Source organism: Symphalangus syndactylus, chromosome 5 (assembly GCF_028878055.3).
Source record: "Symphalangus syndactylus isolate Jambi chromosome 5, NHGRI_mSymSyn1-v2.1_pri, whole genome shotgun sequence".
Taxonomy (NCBI): Eukaryota; Metazoa; Chordata; class Mammalia; order Primates; family Hylobatidae; genus Symphalangus; species Symphalangus syndactylus.
Genome location: NC_072427.2, coordinates 16,021,190 through 16,041,183, shown reverse-complemented (window position 1 = coordinate 16,041,183; position 19,994 = coordinate 16,021,190). Strand labels below are relative to the sequence as shown.

The window sequence follows — 19,994 nt, the reverse complement described above, 5'->3', positions numbered from 1 at the left end:
TGGAATTTCAAGCTCTGTTCTCTCACTTATAATGTGAACATGATTAGTGAGTCTCAGTTTTCTTATATGTAAATTGGGGATAACATTAACATATGTAAAACATATAATAATGTTAACACATAACCTTAAATGTTTGGGTATGTTGAAAAAAGCTTTATAACTATCTTTCCCTTTCCATTCTATCAAGCATCTGTTGTGGGCAAAGCAAGAGGGAGAGTGGGGAGTGAGATGACACAAAGATGCCAATTTAGTAATTTTAAAATTTAAGCTTATTTGAGTGGGTGTTTCTATGTGTATTTGCTATAGCCAGATGCTTGAAGAGATGAGGGGTTGGGGAGGAAAAGGGCAGTGGTAATATTGTTTAAGGGTAAGATAGATTCAAGTCTTTCAAAGTGGTGATTATTTTGTAGGCCTGAAAGTTTAAAAATTGGTAAGAAAGTTTTTGTCCATGATATTTTTTCCTCCAGGGAAGTTATTGACCAGACCTGGGGAAAGGACCAGACCTTACATGTTTTCTTTATCATTTGGCTTTCTGCCTTAGAAATGAAATTGTTGAATAGCAGCTAATGATTATAAAGACTGAGATAACTGACTTAGTCTGTGATTCACTTATTGTTGAGCTCACATTAAAGCTGTTCCATTTGCAAGTTCATTGTAGGAAATGCCATAAGTAGCAATTTTGAAAAACTATTTCCTGTAGGACCTTCTCACTTTATAGTTATTTTTGATGCCCTTGATAATAATAATGTTTGACTGCATTTTATATACCAGTTACTGTGTTAAGTGCTTTCCATACATTGTATCTTTATATCCTTCTAAAACCTTAAAAGGTAAATGCCATTTTATCCCATTGCATAGTTGAGGAATATGTTTCCTTCTCTTGGTTATGGAAAGGTGCTTAGCTTGGTTGACTGGTTATTAATTCCCTCCTGTAGAAGAAGAAATCAACAACATGAAGACTGAGTTGGAGAAGTATGGCATCCAGATGCCTGCCTTTAGCAAGATTGGGGGCATCCTGGCTAATGAACTGTCAGTGGATGAAGCCGCATGTAAGAAGAGAGGAATCTCGTGGGTTCAACTGGGATTGTTGCTACCATTTCCAATAATTAATTCTATAGTGATGATCTAGGACATTATGAATCTTGCTAGCAAGTTTAAGTCCACAGACGTAGTTGTAAACACATAGTCTTCCATGCTGTTGTTATTTGGAAATACGTGATTAATTCTGATTAAAGTGAAAGCATTTAGAAAGGAAATCCTGGCTGGGTGCGGTGGCTCATGCCTGTAATCCCAGCACTCTGGGAGGCCGAGGCAGGCGGATCACCTGAGGTCAGGAGTTCAAGACCAGCCTGGCCATGTGAAACCCCGTCTCTACTAAAAATACAAAAATTTAGCCGGGCATGGTGGTGTGTGCCTGTAATCCCAGCTACTCGGGAGGCTGAGGTAGGAGAATCACTTGAACCCAAGAGGCGGAGGTTGCAGTGAGCCGAGAACATGCCACTGCACTCCAGACTGGGCAACAAGAGTGAAACTCTGTCTCAAAAAAAAAAACAAAAAAGGAAAGGAAGTCCTGCATTTCCGTGGCTCATTGAGTTTCTTATTGTTTTATGGTGTTTACTTGGTAATTAAGGCAAATATCTCCAGAGGAAGTGCTCCTTGCAAGGCTCTCTTACGAGTATTTCTCTGTGAGATTCCAAATTCACCATCCCAAACATGGATCACTGGATCACAGATGGAGCTGTGGCTTTGCATACTGTAAGGAAGAGGCTAGGCTCATACCTGGCCCAGGGAGCCAGTCTTCGAACCCCAGTTGTTATTTCTCTGTGAAAAGGAGCCTCTATCTCTATTGGGGGGTGCAATGTTGTTTTCTATTGTGATATACATCCTGTAATCTATATAATCTCAGTGTTTCTGTTGTTTTTTTTGTTTTTTTTAGTACATGCTGCTGTTATTGCTATTAATGAAGCTATTGACCGTAGAATTCCAGCTGACACATTTGCAGCTTTGAAAAATCCCAATGCCATGCTTGTAAATCTTGAAGAGCCCTTGGCATCCACTTACCAGGATATACTTTACCAGGCTAAGCAGGACAAAATGACAAATGCTAAAAACAGGGTAAAATGCAACATCTGTTCTTTCTAATTAATTTATATTATTCCATCATTTGATATGGCTCCAGTTTAAACATCAATTTTATTGAAATGCAGTTTACATAAAACAGAATTCACCGAATTTTAAATGTACAGTTTGAGTTTTGACAAATATATGTGATCATTTAACCATACCCCCAAAAAGTTCCTTAGTGCACTTTTGCAGACAGTTTCCACCTCACCCACACCCCTGAGCCCAGGCAACTACCAGTCTGTTTTCTATTGCTGCCACTGACCTTTTAAAGAATTTTATACAAATGGAATGACGCAGTATCTAATCTTTTGGTGTGAGACTCCTTTTTGACCTCTGCTTCTTGAATTTTATATAAATAAAATTCTAGAGCATAGCCATTAAAATTAATAGTGCCCTTTGGAAAGATTATCTCTAAATATTAACATAGTCTTTCCTCTTTCCCAGATTCTCTGGGGTAAAATGTTTTTGTACAATTGTTATGCGTATGTGGAAGTTAGTTAAATGATTCTGACTTGAAAAAAACTGAATCTAAGGATCTCATTTAAGACTTCACAGAGGCGGCCGGGCGTGGTGGCTCACGCCTGTAATCCCAGCACTTTGGGAGGCCGAAGTGGGCGAATCACGAGGTCAGGAGATCAAGACCATCCTGGCTAACACGGTGAAACCCCGTCTCTACTAAAAATACAAAAAATTAGCCGGGCATGGTGGCGGGTGCCTGTAGTCCCAGCTACTCGGGAGGCTGAGGCAGGAGAATGGCGGGAACCTGGGAGGCAGAGCTTGCAGTGAGCTGAGATCACGCCATTGCACTCCAGCCTGGGCCACAGAGCAAGACTCCGTCTCAAAAAAAAAAAAAAAAAAAAAAAGACTTCACACAGGCTGGTCATGGAGGCTAATGCCTGTAATCCCAGCACTTTGGGACACCGAGGCAGGTGTAACACCTGAGGTCAGGAGTTTGAGACCAGCCTGGCCAACATGGTGAAATCCCATCTATACTAAAGTCCAAAAATTAGCCTGGTGTTGTGATGGGCTCTTGTAATCCCAGCTATTTGGGAGGCTGAGGCAGGAGAATCGCTTGAACCTGGGAGGTGGAGGCTGCAGTGAGCCAAGATCGCACCAGCCAGGAGACAGAGTGAGACTCCGTCTCAGGGAAAAAAAAACACAAAAAAAACTTCACACAAATTTATCGTGGTTGATGACAAAACAACCTGCTCTCAGAACATTCTTTGTATCTCTTATCATAGAGCAGGGATTTCAATTTCCCAGTTAGGTACCAAACTGGCCTGCAGGCAAGTAGCTGCTGCCATGCCCCTGCCTACGTCACCAGTGAGACTCCAAGATTGTGGATCTGTATGTGCCCATTCTGCTCAGATCTGAGGCAAGGATGTGCTGCCTCTAATCCCAGCACTTTGGGAGGCCAAGGCGGGCAGATCACTTGAGGTCAGGAGTTCCAGACCAGCCTGGCCAATATGGTGAAACCCCCTCTCTACTAAAAATACCAAAAAAATTAACTGGGCATGATAGTGCATGCCTGTAGTCCCAGCCACTCAGGAGACTGAAGCAAGAGAATCACGTGAACCCAGGAGGCAGAGTTTGTAATGAGCCAAGATGGTGCCATTGCACTGCAGCCTGGGTGACAGAGCGAGACTCTGTCTCACAAAAAAAGAGTCTCACTCAGTCGCCCAGGCTGGAGTGCAGTGGTGCGGTCATAACTCACTGCAGCCTTGAACTTCTGGGCAAAGCAATCTTCCTGTCACAGCCTCCTGAGTAGCTAGGACTACAGGCATGTGCCACCACATTGGGCTAATTAAAAAAAAAAAAAAAATTGTAGAGATGGGGTCTCGCTGTGTTGCCCAGGCTGATCTCAAACTCTTGGCTTCAAGCCATCTTCCCACCTTGGCCTTCCAAAGCACTGGGATTACAGGCATGAGTTACTGTGCCTGCTTTGTTCTTTATAAAGGGTCTTAAGCTGCACCCATATTCTTGGTAGTGTTATGGTGCAGGAGGAGCACAGGTGTATTTATGTGGTCTTCTTAGACGCCTTAAGCTAACTTAATTACCTTTTTACTCATCCTCAGACGGAAAACTCAGAGAGAGAAAGAGATGTTTATGAGGAGCTGCTCACGCAAGCTGAAATTCAAGGCAATATAAACAAAGTCAATAGTAAGTATGTTCTTGAGTCAGGCACTTTAAGGAATATTATAATGTGAATGTTGATCTATTCTGGGACTTACAACGTAGTTTAATTTACTTGCTTTAGACATTCGTGGATTTGTTAAGCAATAATTGCTTATTAACAATCTTTTGTGTTTCTATGCCTCCGTATTAATTATTTATCTTCAGTCAGCCCCTTGTTCCTACACTGACAGTAGCGTCATAGTAGTCTTTTTGGCTACAGTTTCATTCTTTCACCCTATTACATGCTTTTAAATATTATTTTCCTGGCCAGGCACAGTGGCTGATTAATCCCAGCACTTACATATCTGTAATCCCAGGACTTTGGGGGGCTAAGGCAGGTGGATCACCTGAGGTCAGGAGTTTGAGACCAGCCTAGCCAATATGGTGAAACCCCATCTCTACTAAAAATACAAAAATTAGCCGGGCATGGTGGCGTGCTCCTGTAGTCCCAGCTACTCGGGCGGCTGAGGCAGGACAATCGCTTGAAGCTGGGAGGCACAGGTTGCAGTGAGCTGAGATGGTGCCAGTGTACTCCAGACTGGGCAACAGTGAGACTCTGTCTCAAAAAAAAAAATTATTCTTCTATTTTTTTAAAGTAACATATTTTTGTTTTTCCTTTAAAGAATAATGCAAGCTGTCTAGAAATAAAAAATAAACCACAAAAATTAGACTCCTTCACTTAGAAATAATCATCACTTAGAAATAATCATTACTGGCATTTTTTTGTATGTCCTTCAAAACTGTGTGTGTATGTATGTGTGTGTGTGTGTGTATGTATATATATGTATATATATATATATATATATATTTTTTTTTTTTTTTCTTTAAGAGACAAAGTTATACTCTGTTGTTTAGGCTGCAGTTGTGATTATGGTTTACTGCAGCCTCAAACTCCTGGGCACAAGCCATCCTTCTCCTTCAAATTCCCTAGTAGCTAGGACTACAGTCATGTGCTGCCACACCCAGCTAATTTTTTAAATTTTTTTGAAGAGACAGGGTCTCGCTCTGTTGCCCAGGTTGGTCTCAAACTCCTGATCTCAAGTGATCCTGCCACCTTGGCCTCCCAAAGTGCTGGGATTACAGACGTGAGCCACCTTGCCTAGCCTCCAAAACATATTTAAACAAAAATGAGATTATACTTTTAATATTGACTGTTATATATGTGTTACTTTTGGGAAATTAATTTATTGAAATTATCATTTTGTCACTACTCTGCTAAAGAACTCACAATGACTACTTCATACTTGCCAGACAAAATGCAGATCCCTGGCCTAGTGAAGTTCTTTATGCAATATTTCATGCGTACAGCTCTTTGTAGAAGCTCATTAGGCCGGGCGCGGTGGCTCACGCTTGTAGTCTCAGCACTTTGGGAGGCCGAGGTGGGCGGATCACGAGGTCAGGAGATCGAGACCATCCTGGCTAACATGGTAAAACCCCGTCTCTACTAAAAACACAAAAAATTAGCCGGGCATGGTGGCGGGCGCCTGTAGTCCCAGCTACTCAGGAGTCTGAGGCAAGAGAATGGCGTTAACCCAGGAGGTGGAGCTTGCATTGAGCCGAGATTGCGCCACCGCACCCCAGCGTGGGCAACAGCGCAAGACTCTTGTCTCAAAAAAAAAAGTAATTATGATTCCTTAGTGGCTATCATTTCTGAAATCAGAAATTATCTTATTCTGTCTTTCAGGCTAAGAATACCTTTTTGGTTTTTTTTTTACAATATATATAAAGTGCTTTTATGTATATGATTTTATTTAATCTTAAAAATATTCCTATGAGGGAAGGTATCTTCATTATCATTTTCAGATGAAGGAACATCTGGGTTTTCATTGTCATGTATTGTATTATAGAGCTTGTGTGACCTCAGGTTCTATGATTAGAAGAGAGAATGTGGAAAGGGGGAAGATGACCCCTTTCACTCTGCACAGGTTGGACCACCCTTGATATCTGGGCACTGACTGTTGTGGGTGGAGTGTGTTCAGGAAGTATCAGGGTAATGAGAGGATTCAAAATGATGCTATGTAAGACATGGTTAAAGGAAATAAGGCTGCTAGTAAGGCATTTGCTGTCATAGGGAGGGGCAGTGGAATGTATTCAGTGTGAACTTTAGGGTTGGAGCTTTAAAAATATTTTTGAAACAAAATTGTCCAAAGATGTAGTAAATGGCCATGGGGGATACTTTCTCCTGTTTGGTAGTCTGTAAATATAATCTGGACAACTACTTGGCATTTTAAGGGAATTTAAGCGTCATGTTGGTCTGGATTGGTGGCTCCATATTGGTGCTGAGCTGTCTACATTTGGAAGTTTTTAAGTAGGCTGGGAGTGCGGCCCGGGAATCTGTATGAAATCCGATGAACAGCTTGTTGGGAACCCCTGGACTTGATGACTCTTAGGTTCTTTTCCATTCCCAAGATCTTATGCTTCTGAGAACCACAGAGTAAAGGCTCTCTGAGTTATATTTCCTTATCTGGGACTGAGATTGGTTTTGGGGAAGGAAAACTATTCTAGGCTGTTCTGTTAACATAGTCCTTTCATAAGCTTTTGCCTTTTTTCCTCAGCATTTTCTGCATTAGCAAATATCGACCTGGCTTTAGAACAAGGAGATGCACTGGCCTTGTTCAAGGCTCTACAGTCACCAGCCCTGGGTCTTCGAGGACTGCAGCAACAGAATAGCGACTGGTACTTGAAGCAGCTGCTGAGTGATAAACAGCAGAAGAGACAGGTAAACATAATCTGGATTGAAGCTGCAAGAGTTTGTATATATCCATTCGAATCCCATGCTGTCATTTAAAGATATGTATGCTGCCTTTGTTTTTCCCCGTAATACAGCTTTTTCCTCTGCTTATAAATTAGTTTAAAAAAAAATCCTCAGGTAAAATACACATTGTCTTCAGCTCACTTTTGCTTTTAGAGCTATGAATCCTCTTTTAAAATAAACAGACAATACCCACCCATCCCCATTCTAACCACTCCTTCACTTCAGCTGTCTCTCTCTCCAACTAAAAGACAGTGGGGAAAACTGAATATTTTTGCATTCTCACGTCAGGAATTTGCACTTTAAAAAAAACTGCACCTTGTTAGTTTGCTCTGGCCAACACTGGAAAAGTACTTATTGTGCAGTCAGGGTAGATTGTGTGGGATTGTATTTTGTGGGTTTTTTTTTTTTTTAGAACAAACATGAGGGGCTTTCTTGTTTGTCTAAATAAGGGCAAGTACACATTTTACAAATATCCAGCGTACGCTGGTCAAAGTAAGTAGCATTAACGTGCTTAAATTCTGCAAACACTTTTTCCTTAGAACGTTTTGAGGCTTTTCATGTAATATGTTTAAGAATGTACTGGTATCTGTAAAGTCACTCTACCCCAGCTTTGACAAAGGCATTTGGCTCTAGCTGGGGCTGCCACCTTGGCTGCATGTAGCCTGAGCTGTCACTTATGACTATGGCTCTCTGTCCCTAGTGCTGCTTTTGAGAGATGAGAACCTTAAGGCCTTGAGTCATAGGAATGAGTAATCTTTACATAATTTTCTTTGCTTTTCTCAGAGTGGTCAGACTGACCCCCTGCAGAAGGAAGAGCTGCAGTCTGGAGTGGATGCTGCAAACAGTGCTGCCCAGCAGTATCAGAGAAGTAAGAGTCCATTGAAATAGTATGGGAGGAAAGTTGTGGCTTTGTGTTATTGAAGGGTCTGAGGTTAGCTTCTGTCACCCTCATCCCCCACCCTGAGCCTACTAGCCATAACCAACTGCCAGGTACTTTTGGTGGCAGGAGGCTTCCTCCAGTTTGTTGTTGTGGTGGTTTTAATTGCTATGTAATAGTTGTACATATTTTGAGGGTACATGTGTTTTGTTTTTTAAACCAACCAAGAAGCACTGACACCAACCAAGAAGCAGTGACGTATGATATTTTGACACATGCCTACAATGTGTAATGATCAAATCAGGGTAATTGGAATATTTGTCACCTAACACATTTATCTTTTGTTGATGTTGGGAACATTCCAGTTCTTCTGTTTTGAACTATACATTATTGTTAACTATCATCATCCTACTGTGCTATCTAACACTAGACCTATTCCTTGTATCTGATGGTTATTTTATACCCATTACCCAATCTCTCTATCTCCTCCTCCCCACTACCCTTCCCAGCTTCTGGGAACCACCAGTCAACTCTACCTCCATGAGATCCACTTTTTTAGCTCCAATATATAAGTGAGATCAGGAGGTGTTTGCCTTTCTGTGTCTGGCTTATTTCACTTCACATAATGACCTTCAGTTTTTATGGCTGAATAATATTCCCTTATGTGTATACACTACTTTTTTTTTTTTAACCATTTATTCATTGATGGACACTTAGGTTGATTTCATATCTTGGCTATTGTGAATACAGCTGCAATAAACATGGGAGTGCTGATTTCCTTTCTTTTGGCCATATACCTAGCAGTGGGATTGCTGAATCATATGTAGTTTTATTTTAATTTTTTGAGGACTCTCCATACTGTTTTCCATAGTGGCTGTAGTAATTTACATTCCCATCAACAGTGTATGAGGCCTTTCTCTGCAGCCTTCCGAGCATTTGTTATTTTTTGTCTTTGATAAAAGCCATTTTAGTTGGAGTAAGAAAGTGTCTCATTGTGGTTTTGATGTGTATTTCCCTGATGATTAATGATGTTGAGCATTTTTTCATATACCTGTTGGCCATTTGTGTGTCTTCTTTTGATAAAAGTCTATTCAGCTTATTTGCCCATGTAAAAATTGGATTATTTGTGGGGTGTTTTTTTTTTTTTTTTGGCTGTTTGAATTTCTTATATATTCTGGTTATTGTTCTCTTCTCAGATGGATCGTTTGCAAATATTTTCTCCCATTCTATATGTTGTCTCTTCACTTTGTTGTTGGTTTCCTTTGCTGCGCAGAAGCTCTTTAGCTTGACATAGTCCCGTTTGTCTATTTTTGCTTTCGTTGCTTATGCTTTTAAGGTCTTAGCTAAATGGCTTTGCTCAGACCAGTGTCCTGAAGCATTTCCCCAATGTTTTCTTCCTGTCGTTTCATAGTTTCAGGTCTTAGATTTAAGTCTTTAATCTATTTTGATTTATTTTTGTATATGATGAGAGATAGGGATCTAGCTTTATTCTTCTGCATATGGTTATCCAGTTTTCTCAACACCATTTATTGAAGAGACTATCTGTCTCAGCCCATTTTATGTTGCTATGAAGGAATACTTGAGGCGGGGTAATTTATTAGCTCACAGCTCTGCAGGCTGTACAAGAAGCAAGGCACCAGCATCTGCTCGGCTTCTGGTGAGGGCTTTTGTGCTGCATCACAATATGAAGGAGAAGATCAAAGGGCAAGTGGGCTCATGTGAAGAGAGACCAATCCCCAGGGTAGTGAGTAGGGGTCCTGGCTTTATAACAACCCGTTCTAATGAGATCTAATCCATTCTCCCCAAGAACCAATCCAATCTTTCCAGAGCTCACTACCATGAGAATGGCACGAAGCCATTGATGAGACATTTGCTCCTGTGACCCACACAGCTCCCACTAGGCCCTGCCTCCCAACACCACCACACTGGGGATCAAGTTTCTTCTTCTTTTTTTTTCATACCCTCAGGTTGATGTCAGGGATCAAATTTCAACATGAGATTTGGTAGGGACAAATAAACCAGTCCAAACCATAGCACTGTGTTTTCCCTAACGTGTGTTCTTGGTGCTTTTGTCAAAAAATGTTCTGCTCATGGCTGTAAATGTGTGGCTTCGTTTCTGAGTTCTCTGGTGTTCCATTGGTCTGTGTGCCTTTTTTTTTTTTTTTTTTTTTTTTTTTTTTTTTTTTTTTTTGAGACGGAGTCTCACTCTGTTGCCAGGCTGGAGTGCAGTGGCACAATTTCAGCTCACTGCAACCTCCGACTCCCTGGTTCGAGTGATTCTCCACTCTCAGGCTCCCGAGGAGCTGGGATTACAGGCACGTGCCACCACACCCAGCTAATTTTTGTATTTTTAGTAGAGACGGGGTTTCACCATGTTGACCAGAATGATCTCAATCTCCTGACCTCGTGATCCACCTGCTTTGGCCTCCCAAAGTGCTGGGATTACAAGCGTGGGCCACCGTGCCTGGCCAAGTTACTCCAGTTTTAAAGGTAGAACTGGAGTCAATATAGGCTCACTTTGGCTCGCACACACTTCATGGTGTGTTAGGGAAATATCTGGAGGAGTTGAGACTTAAGGGATTGCTAAGATTTGGATGGTGAAAGAGGAGAGAAAAGAACGTTCCTAGTGTAGGACAATGAGGGGAAAAGGAGGTGGGAGCCGAAGTACCGGTAGTGAAAGACGTCTTTGAGGAATGGTGGTTAGAATACAAATTTTGTAAATGTTTTGGGCTGAGTTGTGTAAGATCAAGGGGTGGAAAGATTGTAGAAAGCTTTGAATGGTAGCTTAAGGAGCCAGGCAGTAGGAGAAGGAAGAGGTGGTTTACGTGGGAAGTAGTGGTAGCATATAGGATGAATCGAACGGGAAGAAAATAGGGATGAGGAGAACACTTAGGAGGCTGCTTTTCGAAGAAAACATCTTTATTGAGATATGGTTCGCATACTGTACAGTTCACCCTTCTTCATACAAAGGAGGCTGCTTTTTTAAAGACAAAAGTTCCACTTCAAACTTCATGGCTGATAGCCACAGAATGTGATTTTTTTCCTGTGAAGATTGGCACCTTCTTCCCCTGAGGGCTCTCTAAGCCCACTGCGTTTCTGACTCTTGTTTTTCACACAGGATTGGCAGCAGTAGCACTGATTAATGCTGCAATCCAGAAGGGTGTTGCTGAGAAGACTGTTTTGGAACTGATGAATCCCGAAGCCCAGCTGCCCCAGGTGTATCCATTTGCCGCCGATCTCTATCAGAAGGAGCTGGCTACCCTGCAGCGACAGAGTCCTGAAGTGAGTTCACTAAACCTGTCCTGTTTGTGAGCAAAGTTCGGTGGACATGAGTGTAATACCCACTTCTTCCTGTGGTTAAGTAGAACTTTTTTGCATAAACTTAGTTTTCTTATGGTTTTATTAAACTTATAACTCCCTGGGTCTTGGAGAATGTCTTTCCTCACTGTTTTCCCTTCTGTCCCTTTCTGTACAGCATAATCTCACCCACCCAGAGCTCTCTGTCGCAGTGGAGATGTTGTCATCGGTGGCCCTGATCAACAGGGCATTGGAATCAGGAGATGTGAATACAGTGTGGAAGCAGTTGAGCAGTTCAGTTACTGGTCTTACCAATATTGAGGAAGAAAACTGTCAGAGGTGGGTGTCCAGAGTGAAGGGAATAAATCCATTACATAGCTGTTAACTCTGTCTTTTGTATGTCAGTGCTCCGATTTTCTTTTTTTTTTTTTTGAGACGGAGTCTCACTCTGTCACCCAGGCTGGAGTGCAGTGGTGTGATTTCGGCTCACTGCAAGCTCTGCCTCCCGGGTTCGCGCCATTCTCTTGCCTCAGCCTCTCCGAGTAGCTGGGACTACAGGCGCCTGCCACCACGCCCGGCTAATTTTTTGTATTTTTAGTAGAGATGGGGTTTCACCGTGGTCTCGATCTCCTGACCTCATGATCCGCCCGCCTCGGCCTCCCAAAGTGCTGGGATTACAAGCGTGAGCCACCGCGCCCGGCCAGTGCTCCGATTTTCTTTGCAGACATTATTACTTTATCATGGTCATACTTTTGTTTGGTTCTACTTTGATTCATCTAATTCTTTGTTATGCTGAAAAATATGACATTCCGTTCCTAAATATATAAGTAGGCTTATTGAAATATGTTACGTAGTCAAAATAACACTATCTCTGACAAAGTTAAATAATACTTTTTAAATATCATCTAACCCTAGCTAGTTCATTTTCATTCTTCTTCAGTTGTTCCCAAACTGTCCTTTATAGCTGTTTTGTTGAAAACAATATCTAGCCTAGGAACATGTATTATATCTGGTTGTTGTGTCCCTTGAGTATCTTTTAATCTAGAATTGTCCCTTTCTTCATGAGACTGACTTGTTAAAGGGATGGGACCGATTGCCAAATAAGACGTCCTATTTTATGGATAGTCCTAGTTGCTTTCTCATATTTGCCTTATTCCTGTAAATTGGAAATTAAATCTATAGGCTTGTCGCGATTCAGTTCAACATTTTTGATGATGTGTATTTCATATTGCCTCATATCAATAGGCATATAAAACCCGCTTTTCCCACCATTAGAGATACTAAGATTGATCCCTGGATTAGGGAGACCACTTGTACTTCCATTGCGTATTTACGTTTTTCCCTCATCACTAGAACATCATCTCTTTTGCACCGTCAAAATATCCAGTTTTCCATTAAGCATTCACCTGGTATTTTTAACCCAATTGATAATCTTTCCAATATCAGTACCTTCAGTAAAAGTTGCTGAATGATGATTTGTTGCTCTGTCATTCCTTCTGCATTTATTAGCTCATGGCTCATGTGTGGCCTTTTTTTTCTCGTCTATGGAGGAATTGCTTGAGCTGCTGCCTTTGTTTCTAGAGTTAGTCTTAACGTGGAATTTAGAATATGTAACAGGACATTGAGAATAAGTGATTTCTGTTGCATTTTTGCACTTTGTTTAAAGTAACTACGCAGTGCCAAAACTGGCCTTGAGAATATGTCAAATGGTTGGGATACCCTAGCAATCTTTGTTCCTTGAATATTTAAACATGCTGTGCTTAATGCTCTTTTTACTTGGGGGTCTGGGGCAGGTATCTCGATGAGTTGATGAAACTGAAGGCTCAGGCACATGCAGAGAATAATGAATTCATTACATGGAATGATATCCAAGCTTGCGTGGACCATGTGAATCTGGTGGTGCAAGAAGAACATGAGAGTGAGTTATCTTCCTGTCCTCCCCAAATAATGTCACCATTAATGATGATGTGATTCCATGAAGTGGTTCAAAATACCACTCCTAGAAGGATTTTTTGGGTGAGAGATTGAAAATATCTATATAACACGAAAAGCTAAAGTTGGATATTGTTTTGAGAACACCAGGCAATTGCTATAATTAGGTATATGTCCAATAAGAACTTAATTTTGGGGGAGGTAATTGAACATGATCTGTTATTTTTAAATGCTGTTATAACAAGTAGTTCTGACACCACATGGAATTAGGTCAAATTGCACAGGTTGTAGGCATGGTCCTCCACAAGACTCCTCTCACTTCAGACACAAGCTGAAAGCTGCAGGGTTCCCAGGCCACTGTACTTCTGAACAACTGGCTGCAAATTTGGAGGATCCTTCTACCTGCTCAGGTTTCATAATCTGCTAGAATGACTCACAGAACTCAAGAAAATGCTAGACTTATGATTAAAATTTTATTACAAAATATGTAAATCAGGATCAGCTGAAAGAGGAGAATCATCAGGCAATAATCTGTGAGAGTCCCCATTATGAAGCTTCTGTATTCTCAGGATGTGTCACTCTCCTGGCACATTGATGTGTATCACCAACCAGGGAAACTCACCTGAGTTTTGGGTGTCCAGAGTTTTTATCTGGGCTTCGTTACATATGCATGATTGATAGTACTGGCTTTGCAATTAAACTCAATTTTCATTTGGCCTCTGCTCCCTGGAGAATGGGAGGCCAGGCTGGTATCACATGACTCTAAACCTCAATGGTTGATCTTTCCAGCATGGCCAGCCTCCATCCTTAAACTCTCAAGAGGCCAACCAGGAGTCATTGGTTGGCATAAATTCAGGTGTGGGCGGAGGGGCCCACCATGAATAACAGAAACATACCTATCACTCAGGATATCCCAAGGGTCTTAGACGCTCCCCCAGAGACAAAGACCAGCCAGACTTTTTATTATACAGCAGAGTCCTCACAAAAGAAGTACAGCTGCCTAAGATACCTGGGGAGTGAATGTTTCTAATTTTAATTTGTATTTCCTGTGAGAAATATTCAACTGACTTGGTGGGAAGAGCCTTGCCTTGCATTAGGGAGCCCTGGGCTTGTATCTTTCTTCTGCCATTTGTTTGCTGTGTAATCTTGGAGAAGAGATTGCTAAGTCTTGTTATTTCTTCTGTAAACGTGTTGACTTAGGTGACTTTTTAAGAACCCTTGAATCTTTTTAAGACTCTTTGTGAATCCTTTGTGACTCAAGAATGTTTTTGATTACACATTCCAGTGTACCTGAAAGCTATACGGGAAGGCCAGTTTCATAAAAATCCTCATCGCTTTTAAGTTAGAGCAATTAAAAATGAAACAAAAGGACTTGAGCATTCAATAGGAATATGAATACAAACGAGTTTAGTTGAAATAAACACTAATATATAAAAGATTAAAACAGTGCTGCTTAATGGATGGTAAGTTGCAGTTTGAATCATGGTTACTCTTAGGTGGATTTATGATTAGTTATGATTAGTTAGCATGTTTCATGATTGATTTGTTTAAAAACTTCCTTAATTTGAAAAAAAAAAAAAAACTTTCTGTCTCTTTATATTTAGGGATTTTAGCCATTGGTTTAATTAATGAAGCCCTGGATGAAGGTGATGCCCAAAAGACTCTGCAGGCTCTACAGATTCCTGCAGCTAAACTTGAGGGAGTCCTTGCAGAAGTGGCCCAGCATTACCAAGACACACTGATTAGAGCGAAGAGAGAGAAAGCCCAGGTGGGTGGCATCGGAATTGTTCTTTATGTTCAGAGCACCTCAGCCCTCCTAGAACAAAGGTAGAGGTAGGAATATCTTCCTTGATTCATTCAGTGAATGCTTTCTGGGCACCCTTAGATTCAAAGCACTGGAGGGACACAAAAATGTGAGAGACATAGGCTGCACCTTCTCGGAGCTCATGCTGTTGTACACATTTGGGTTTTTGTTCTTTTGTTTGTTGTTGACAGTCTCGTGTCTCTTTCAGTAAATTCTTTATTGAAATATAAGATCCAGGGCTGGGCGCGGTGGCTCACACCTTATAATCCTACAGCACTGTGAGAGGCCAAGGTGGGCAGATCACTTGAGGCCAGGAGTTCAAGACCAGCCTGGCCAACATGGTGAAACCTCATCTCTACTGAAAAAAATAAAAAAATAAAAAAATTAGCTGTGCGTGGTAGTGCATGCCTGTAATTCCAGCTGCCTGGTAGGCTGAGGCACAGGAATTACTTGAGCCTGAGAGGTGGAGGTTGCAGTGAGCCGAGATTCTGCCACTGCACTCTAGTCTGGGGGACAGAGTAAGACTCTGTCTCAAAAAAAAAAAAAATATATATATATATATATATGATCCAGAAAAATGAACAAGGTAGATGGGTATGCAATTGCATACATTTTCAAAAGGAGGCACAACTATGTATTTGGCATTCAGACTGTATGAACCCGTTACCAGCACCAGAGACCTTCCTCATATCCCCATCCACCCTCAGCCACCCTCCATTTGGTGGTAACCACTATTCTGATTTCTATTAATAACACCACAGTTCATTTCTGTCCACTTTTGAGCTGTATTTAAGTGGGATCATACCTTATGTGCTCTTCTGTGTCTGGCTTCTGTTGCCCTAAATAATGTTAATGATATGCATCCATGTGGTTCCATGGAGCCATCCTTTGCTCATTCTCATTGTTGTGTACTATTTCATTGTGTGGTTATATATTATTGGTGAAGTTTTTTGTTGTTGTTTTGTTTGTTTTTTCAGACTGTTGTAAATAGGGCTTCTTTTTTTCTTTTTTGAGATGGAGTCTTGCTCTGTTGCCCAGGCTAGAGTGCAATGGCGCAATCTCAGCTCACTGCAACTTCTTCCTCCCAAGTTCAAGCAATTCTCCTGCCTCAGCCTCCCTAGTACCTAGGATTACAGGCGAGAGCCACCATGCCCAGCTAAATTTTTTTTTTTTTTGTATTTTTTGTAGAGATGGGGTTTCACCATGTTGGCCAGTTTGGTCTCAAACTCCTGACCTCAAGTGATCTGCCTGCCTCAGCCTCCCAAAGTTGGGAATTACAGGCATGAGCCATTGCCCATGGCCTGTAAATAGTGCTTCTATGAATATTTTAATTTTGGTTAAAAATATATATATGCATTTCTGTTAGGTATACATTTCGGAGAGGAGTTATGGCCATAGGGAATACATATATGAAGCTTTAATAGATAATGTCAAAGTTTTTTTATGACAACTTAATTGAAACATAAGTCACATATCATACAATTCAGTGTGAGTGGACTTTAGTATGTTGATAGAATTGTGCAGTCATCACCACAGTCAATTTTTGAACATTTCATCACCCCAAGAGAAACTCCGTACCCATTAGTAGTCACTCATTTTCCCTTAATCTCCCCCAGCCCTGGGCAGCCATCAGACTCCTGCTTTGTCTATGGGTTTGTCTACTCTGAACATTTCATATTAACAGAATTATGCAATGTATGGTCCTTTGTGACTGGCTTCTTTTAGCTTAGTTTATCCAAGTTGTAGCAGCAGCACTTCATTTCTTTTTGTTGCTGAATAATATTCCATTTTATGACTGTACCACATTTTATTTATTTACTCATGAGTTGATGACACAATGGATTATTTCCACTTTACCACATTTTATTTATCCATTCATGAGTTGATGACATATGAATTATTTGCACTTTATCTATTTGTGATTTGATAGACATTTAGCATGAGTGACAGCTATACAAGTTGTATCTTCAATCTACTTCCCTTTTTAGATATGGAAGCCGACCTAGCTTATTCTCCGAAACCCCACTCCTCTGACAGTCAAATATAAGGCTCCCTTTGGCCTTTCTCAGCAGCAAAAACAAACATTACTACCACTAGCATACATAGAATCATTGTAGCCTGACACGTTAGAGATTCTGAATCAGTAGAATTAGACTTCAAGCTTAGGAATCTGTATTTTAAAAATGACTTTTTCATTGTTCTGATGACTAGCCAAGTTTGGGAAACACTAATCCAATAAAATGAATCAAAGACAGAGACTTCCATTTCTAGCTTCCCTAGAGCCAACTACTTCTTATCTGAGTAAGTAAAATCAGTTGATCTCAATTTCCTGGCTATGAAATAGCAGTTGTGATTCAGCCCTCTCCACAGCATCAAGTGACATTCTGCATAATAATGTCTCTTAAATGAAACCTGGTAGTATCTATCAGATACTATATTTACATGATTAAGACGTGTAATGTCAACTACTGCCATGGCAATGTAATCGAAGGAGATCAGTCAACATCATAATATTACCAACATATAAAATTACCCACTCCTCTACCTTTCACCCAAACTTACAGAACCCACACGAGGGTCAGTGTGCAAAAAGCTCCAATACACTAAAGCCTTGGTCTGTTTTTATACGTCTGGCTACTCAGAATTAAAAATTTCTTTTAGCCCTTCCACTTGCTGCCTCACTTCAGGAATCTTCTGAAGGCTATGGTTCTATCCAGTTGTTGTTACTTAGTAAGCACTGAAAAGGAGATCAGTCACAATTAGAAAACAGATGTTAATTATGCTTTAATCAACAATTATTTGAGGGCCTACTACATACAAGGCAACTTCCTAGACAGCAACAGCATAAAAAGAGGCATAAACCTTGTCAATTTCCTCAGCAAACTAGGTAGCAGGTAAGACAAACGTTTCAAAAGATGAGCTTGTGTTACAATTACTTTGAACAACTTTATCTTCATAGTAGCATTATTCCTGATAGCCACAGTGGAAAAAAACAGTATGTCTATCAAGTCACGAATAGGTAAAGTGTAAATAATTCAAAAGGCTGTGTGTGCGTCTTATTTGGGTCATCGGAGTCAAACCTTTTGAGGATGTGACTATAGAGTTTGAAGCATTTCCTTTGCTGTGGAAAAACTTTTCAGACTTCATCAAAGGTGGAGGAAGTCGGGGGAGTTAAAGGAAAAATTGCTTAACATTGCCAGGCCCAGCTGGGTGAGCTACACATTGGGGGAAATTGTTTTTTGTTTGTTTGGTTTTGGTTTTGGTTTTTTTGTTTTGTTTTGTTTTTTGTTTTTGGCATCACCTGAACATGTAAGTCTCCATCAGCCATTTGGGAGTGTTTTTAAAAATATTTATCACTGAGTTACAAATTTAGCGAGCAAAAGATCTTAAGTTACATTTGGTCTGTAGTTTTATTTTCTTCTGATATTTTTGTGTTTGGTTTTGGTATCAGGGTAATACTGGCCTCATGAATTGAAGTGTTCCTTTTATATTTTGAAAGAGTTTGTAAAGGATTAGCCAGTTCTTTAAACATTTGGTACAAGTCTCCAGTGAAGCCACATGGTCCGGAGTTTTTTGTGTGGGGGATATTTTTTGTTTTGTTTTGAGCTGCAGTACTGTGTAGGAAAGGGGTCCCGATCCAGACCCCAAGAGATGGTTCTTGGATCTCACACAAGAAAGAATTCAGGGAGAGTCCATAGAGTAAAGTGGAAACAAGTTTATTAAGAAAGTGAAGGAATAAAAGAATGGCTACTCCATAGACAGAGCAGCCCTGAGGGCCGCTGGTTGCCCATTTTATATTTCTTGACGATATGCTAAACAAGAGCTTTATCAGATCTTTTCTGAGCATGTGCACAGCCCACACATGCACTGTGGCCTCCTAGATCCCATCCAGGAATATGTCAAGTTGTCAGAGCTCTCCATGAACAAACATCTCATTCTACAGCTCTTCCTTATAAGGTTTTTAGTTAGTCTCTTGTTTGCCTAAACTGTTATCCTTAATGTTTTTGACAATTTCTTCTGGAGAAAAGGCTGTTTGCACTGGATGAGCTCTTGGTCAGGTCAAATAAAGACAGCCTTGCGAGTGTGACCTCTGAACAGGTCAGCTAATGACAGTTCTCTGGGAATGGGGCTTTGAAGGGATGGTAGGAGGGGCAGATTGGAATAGGGGAGTTTAAAGCACCACAGAGCTCACTGTTCTTACTGAGTTTCAGCTGTTTTTCTTGAATACACTCTCCAATTTCTGCAAGCCTTTGGTTAATTTCTACTGTATTGAAAAAACTGGCCGGGTGCAGTGGCTCATGCTTATAATCCTAGCACGTTAGGATGCCAACGCGGGTGGATAGCTTGAGCCCAGGAATTTGAGACCAGGCTGGGCAAGATGGTAAAACCCCGTCTTTACAAAAAATAAAAATATTAGCTGGACATTGTGGTGTGCACCTGTGGTCCCAGGCACTTGGGAGGTTGAGGTGGAAGGATCACTTGCGCCTGGGGGGCTGAGGTTGCGGTGAGCCAAGATTGCACCACTGCACTCCAGCCTGAGTGACAAAGCAAGACCCTGTCTTAAAAAAAAAAAAAAAAAAGGGCTGGGCGCATTGCCTCATGCCTGTAATCCCAGCACTTTGGGACTCCCAGGCGGGCAGATCACCTGAGGTCAGGAGTTCGAGACCAGCCTGGCCAACATGGCAAAACCCCATCTCTACTAAAAATACAAAAAATTAGCCAGGCGTGGTGGCAGGCACCTGTAATCCCAGCTACCCAGGAGGCTGAGGCAGGAGAATTCTTGAACCCAGGAGGTGGAGGTTGCAGTCAGCACCACTGCACTCCAGCTTGGGTGACAAGAGCGAAAACTCCGTTTCACAAAAAGAAAAACTGGTGCTGGTGATTGTTTGCCAGTGTGCCAGTGTTTTTTGTTTGTTTTTCATGGTGGAGAGGATTTTCAGAAGTCTTTACCATTTTCACTGATGTCACGTCTCTCTTCATTTAAATTTAGTGTTTGTGGGACTCTTGATAAAAGTGGATTACTAGTCATG

The 19,994-nt window shown here is 41.1% G+C and overlaps 1 protein-coding gene across 1 annotated transcript in view; it reads left to right on the top strand.

Moving 5' to 3' along the window:
- IQGAP1 (IQ motif containing GTPase activating protein 1) overlaps positions 1-19,994 on the top strand; it is a 113,523-nt gene that overhangs the window by 52,618 nt on the left and 40,911 nt on the right. The window contains exons 7-15 of the mRNA XM_055277198.2: positions 936-1,049; positions 1,937-2,115; positions 4,200-4,284; positions 6,855-7,018; positions 7,838-7,922; positions 11,050-11,213; positions 11,407-11,567; positions 13,022-13,146; positions 14,765-14,928. Coding sequence (XP_055133173.1) covers positions 936-1,049; positions 1,937-2,115; positions 4,200-4,284; positions 6,855-7,018; positions 7,838-7,922; positions 11,050-11,213; positions 11,407-11,567; positions 13,022-13,146; positions 14,765-14,928 — 1,241 coding nt within the window. The remainder of the gene's footprint in view (positions 1-935; positions 1,050-1,936; positions 2,116-4,199; positions 4,285-6,854; positions 7,019-7,837; positions 7,923-11,049; positions 11,214-11,406; positions 11,568-13,021; positions 13,147-14,764; positions 14,929-19,994) is intronic.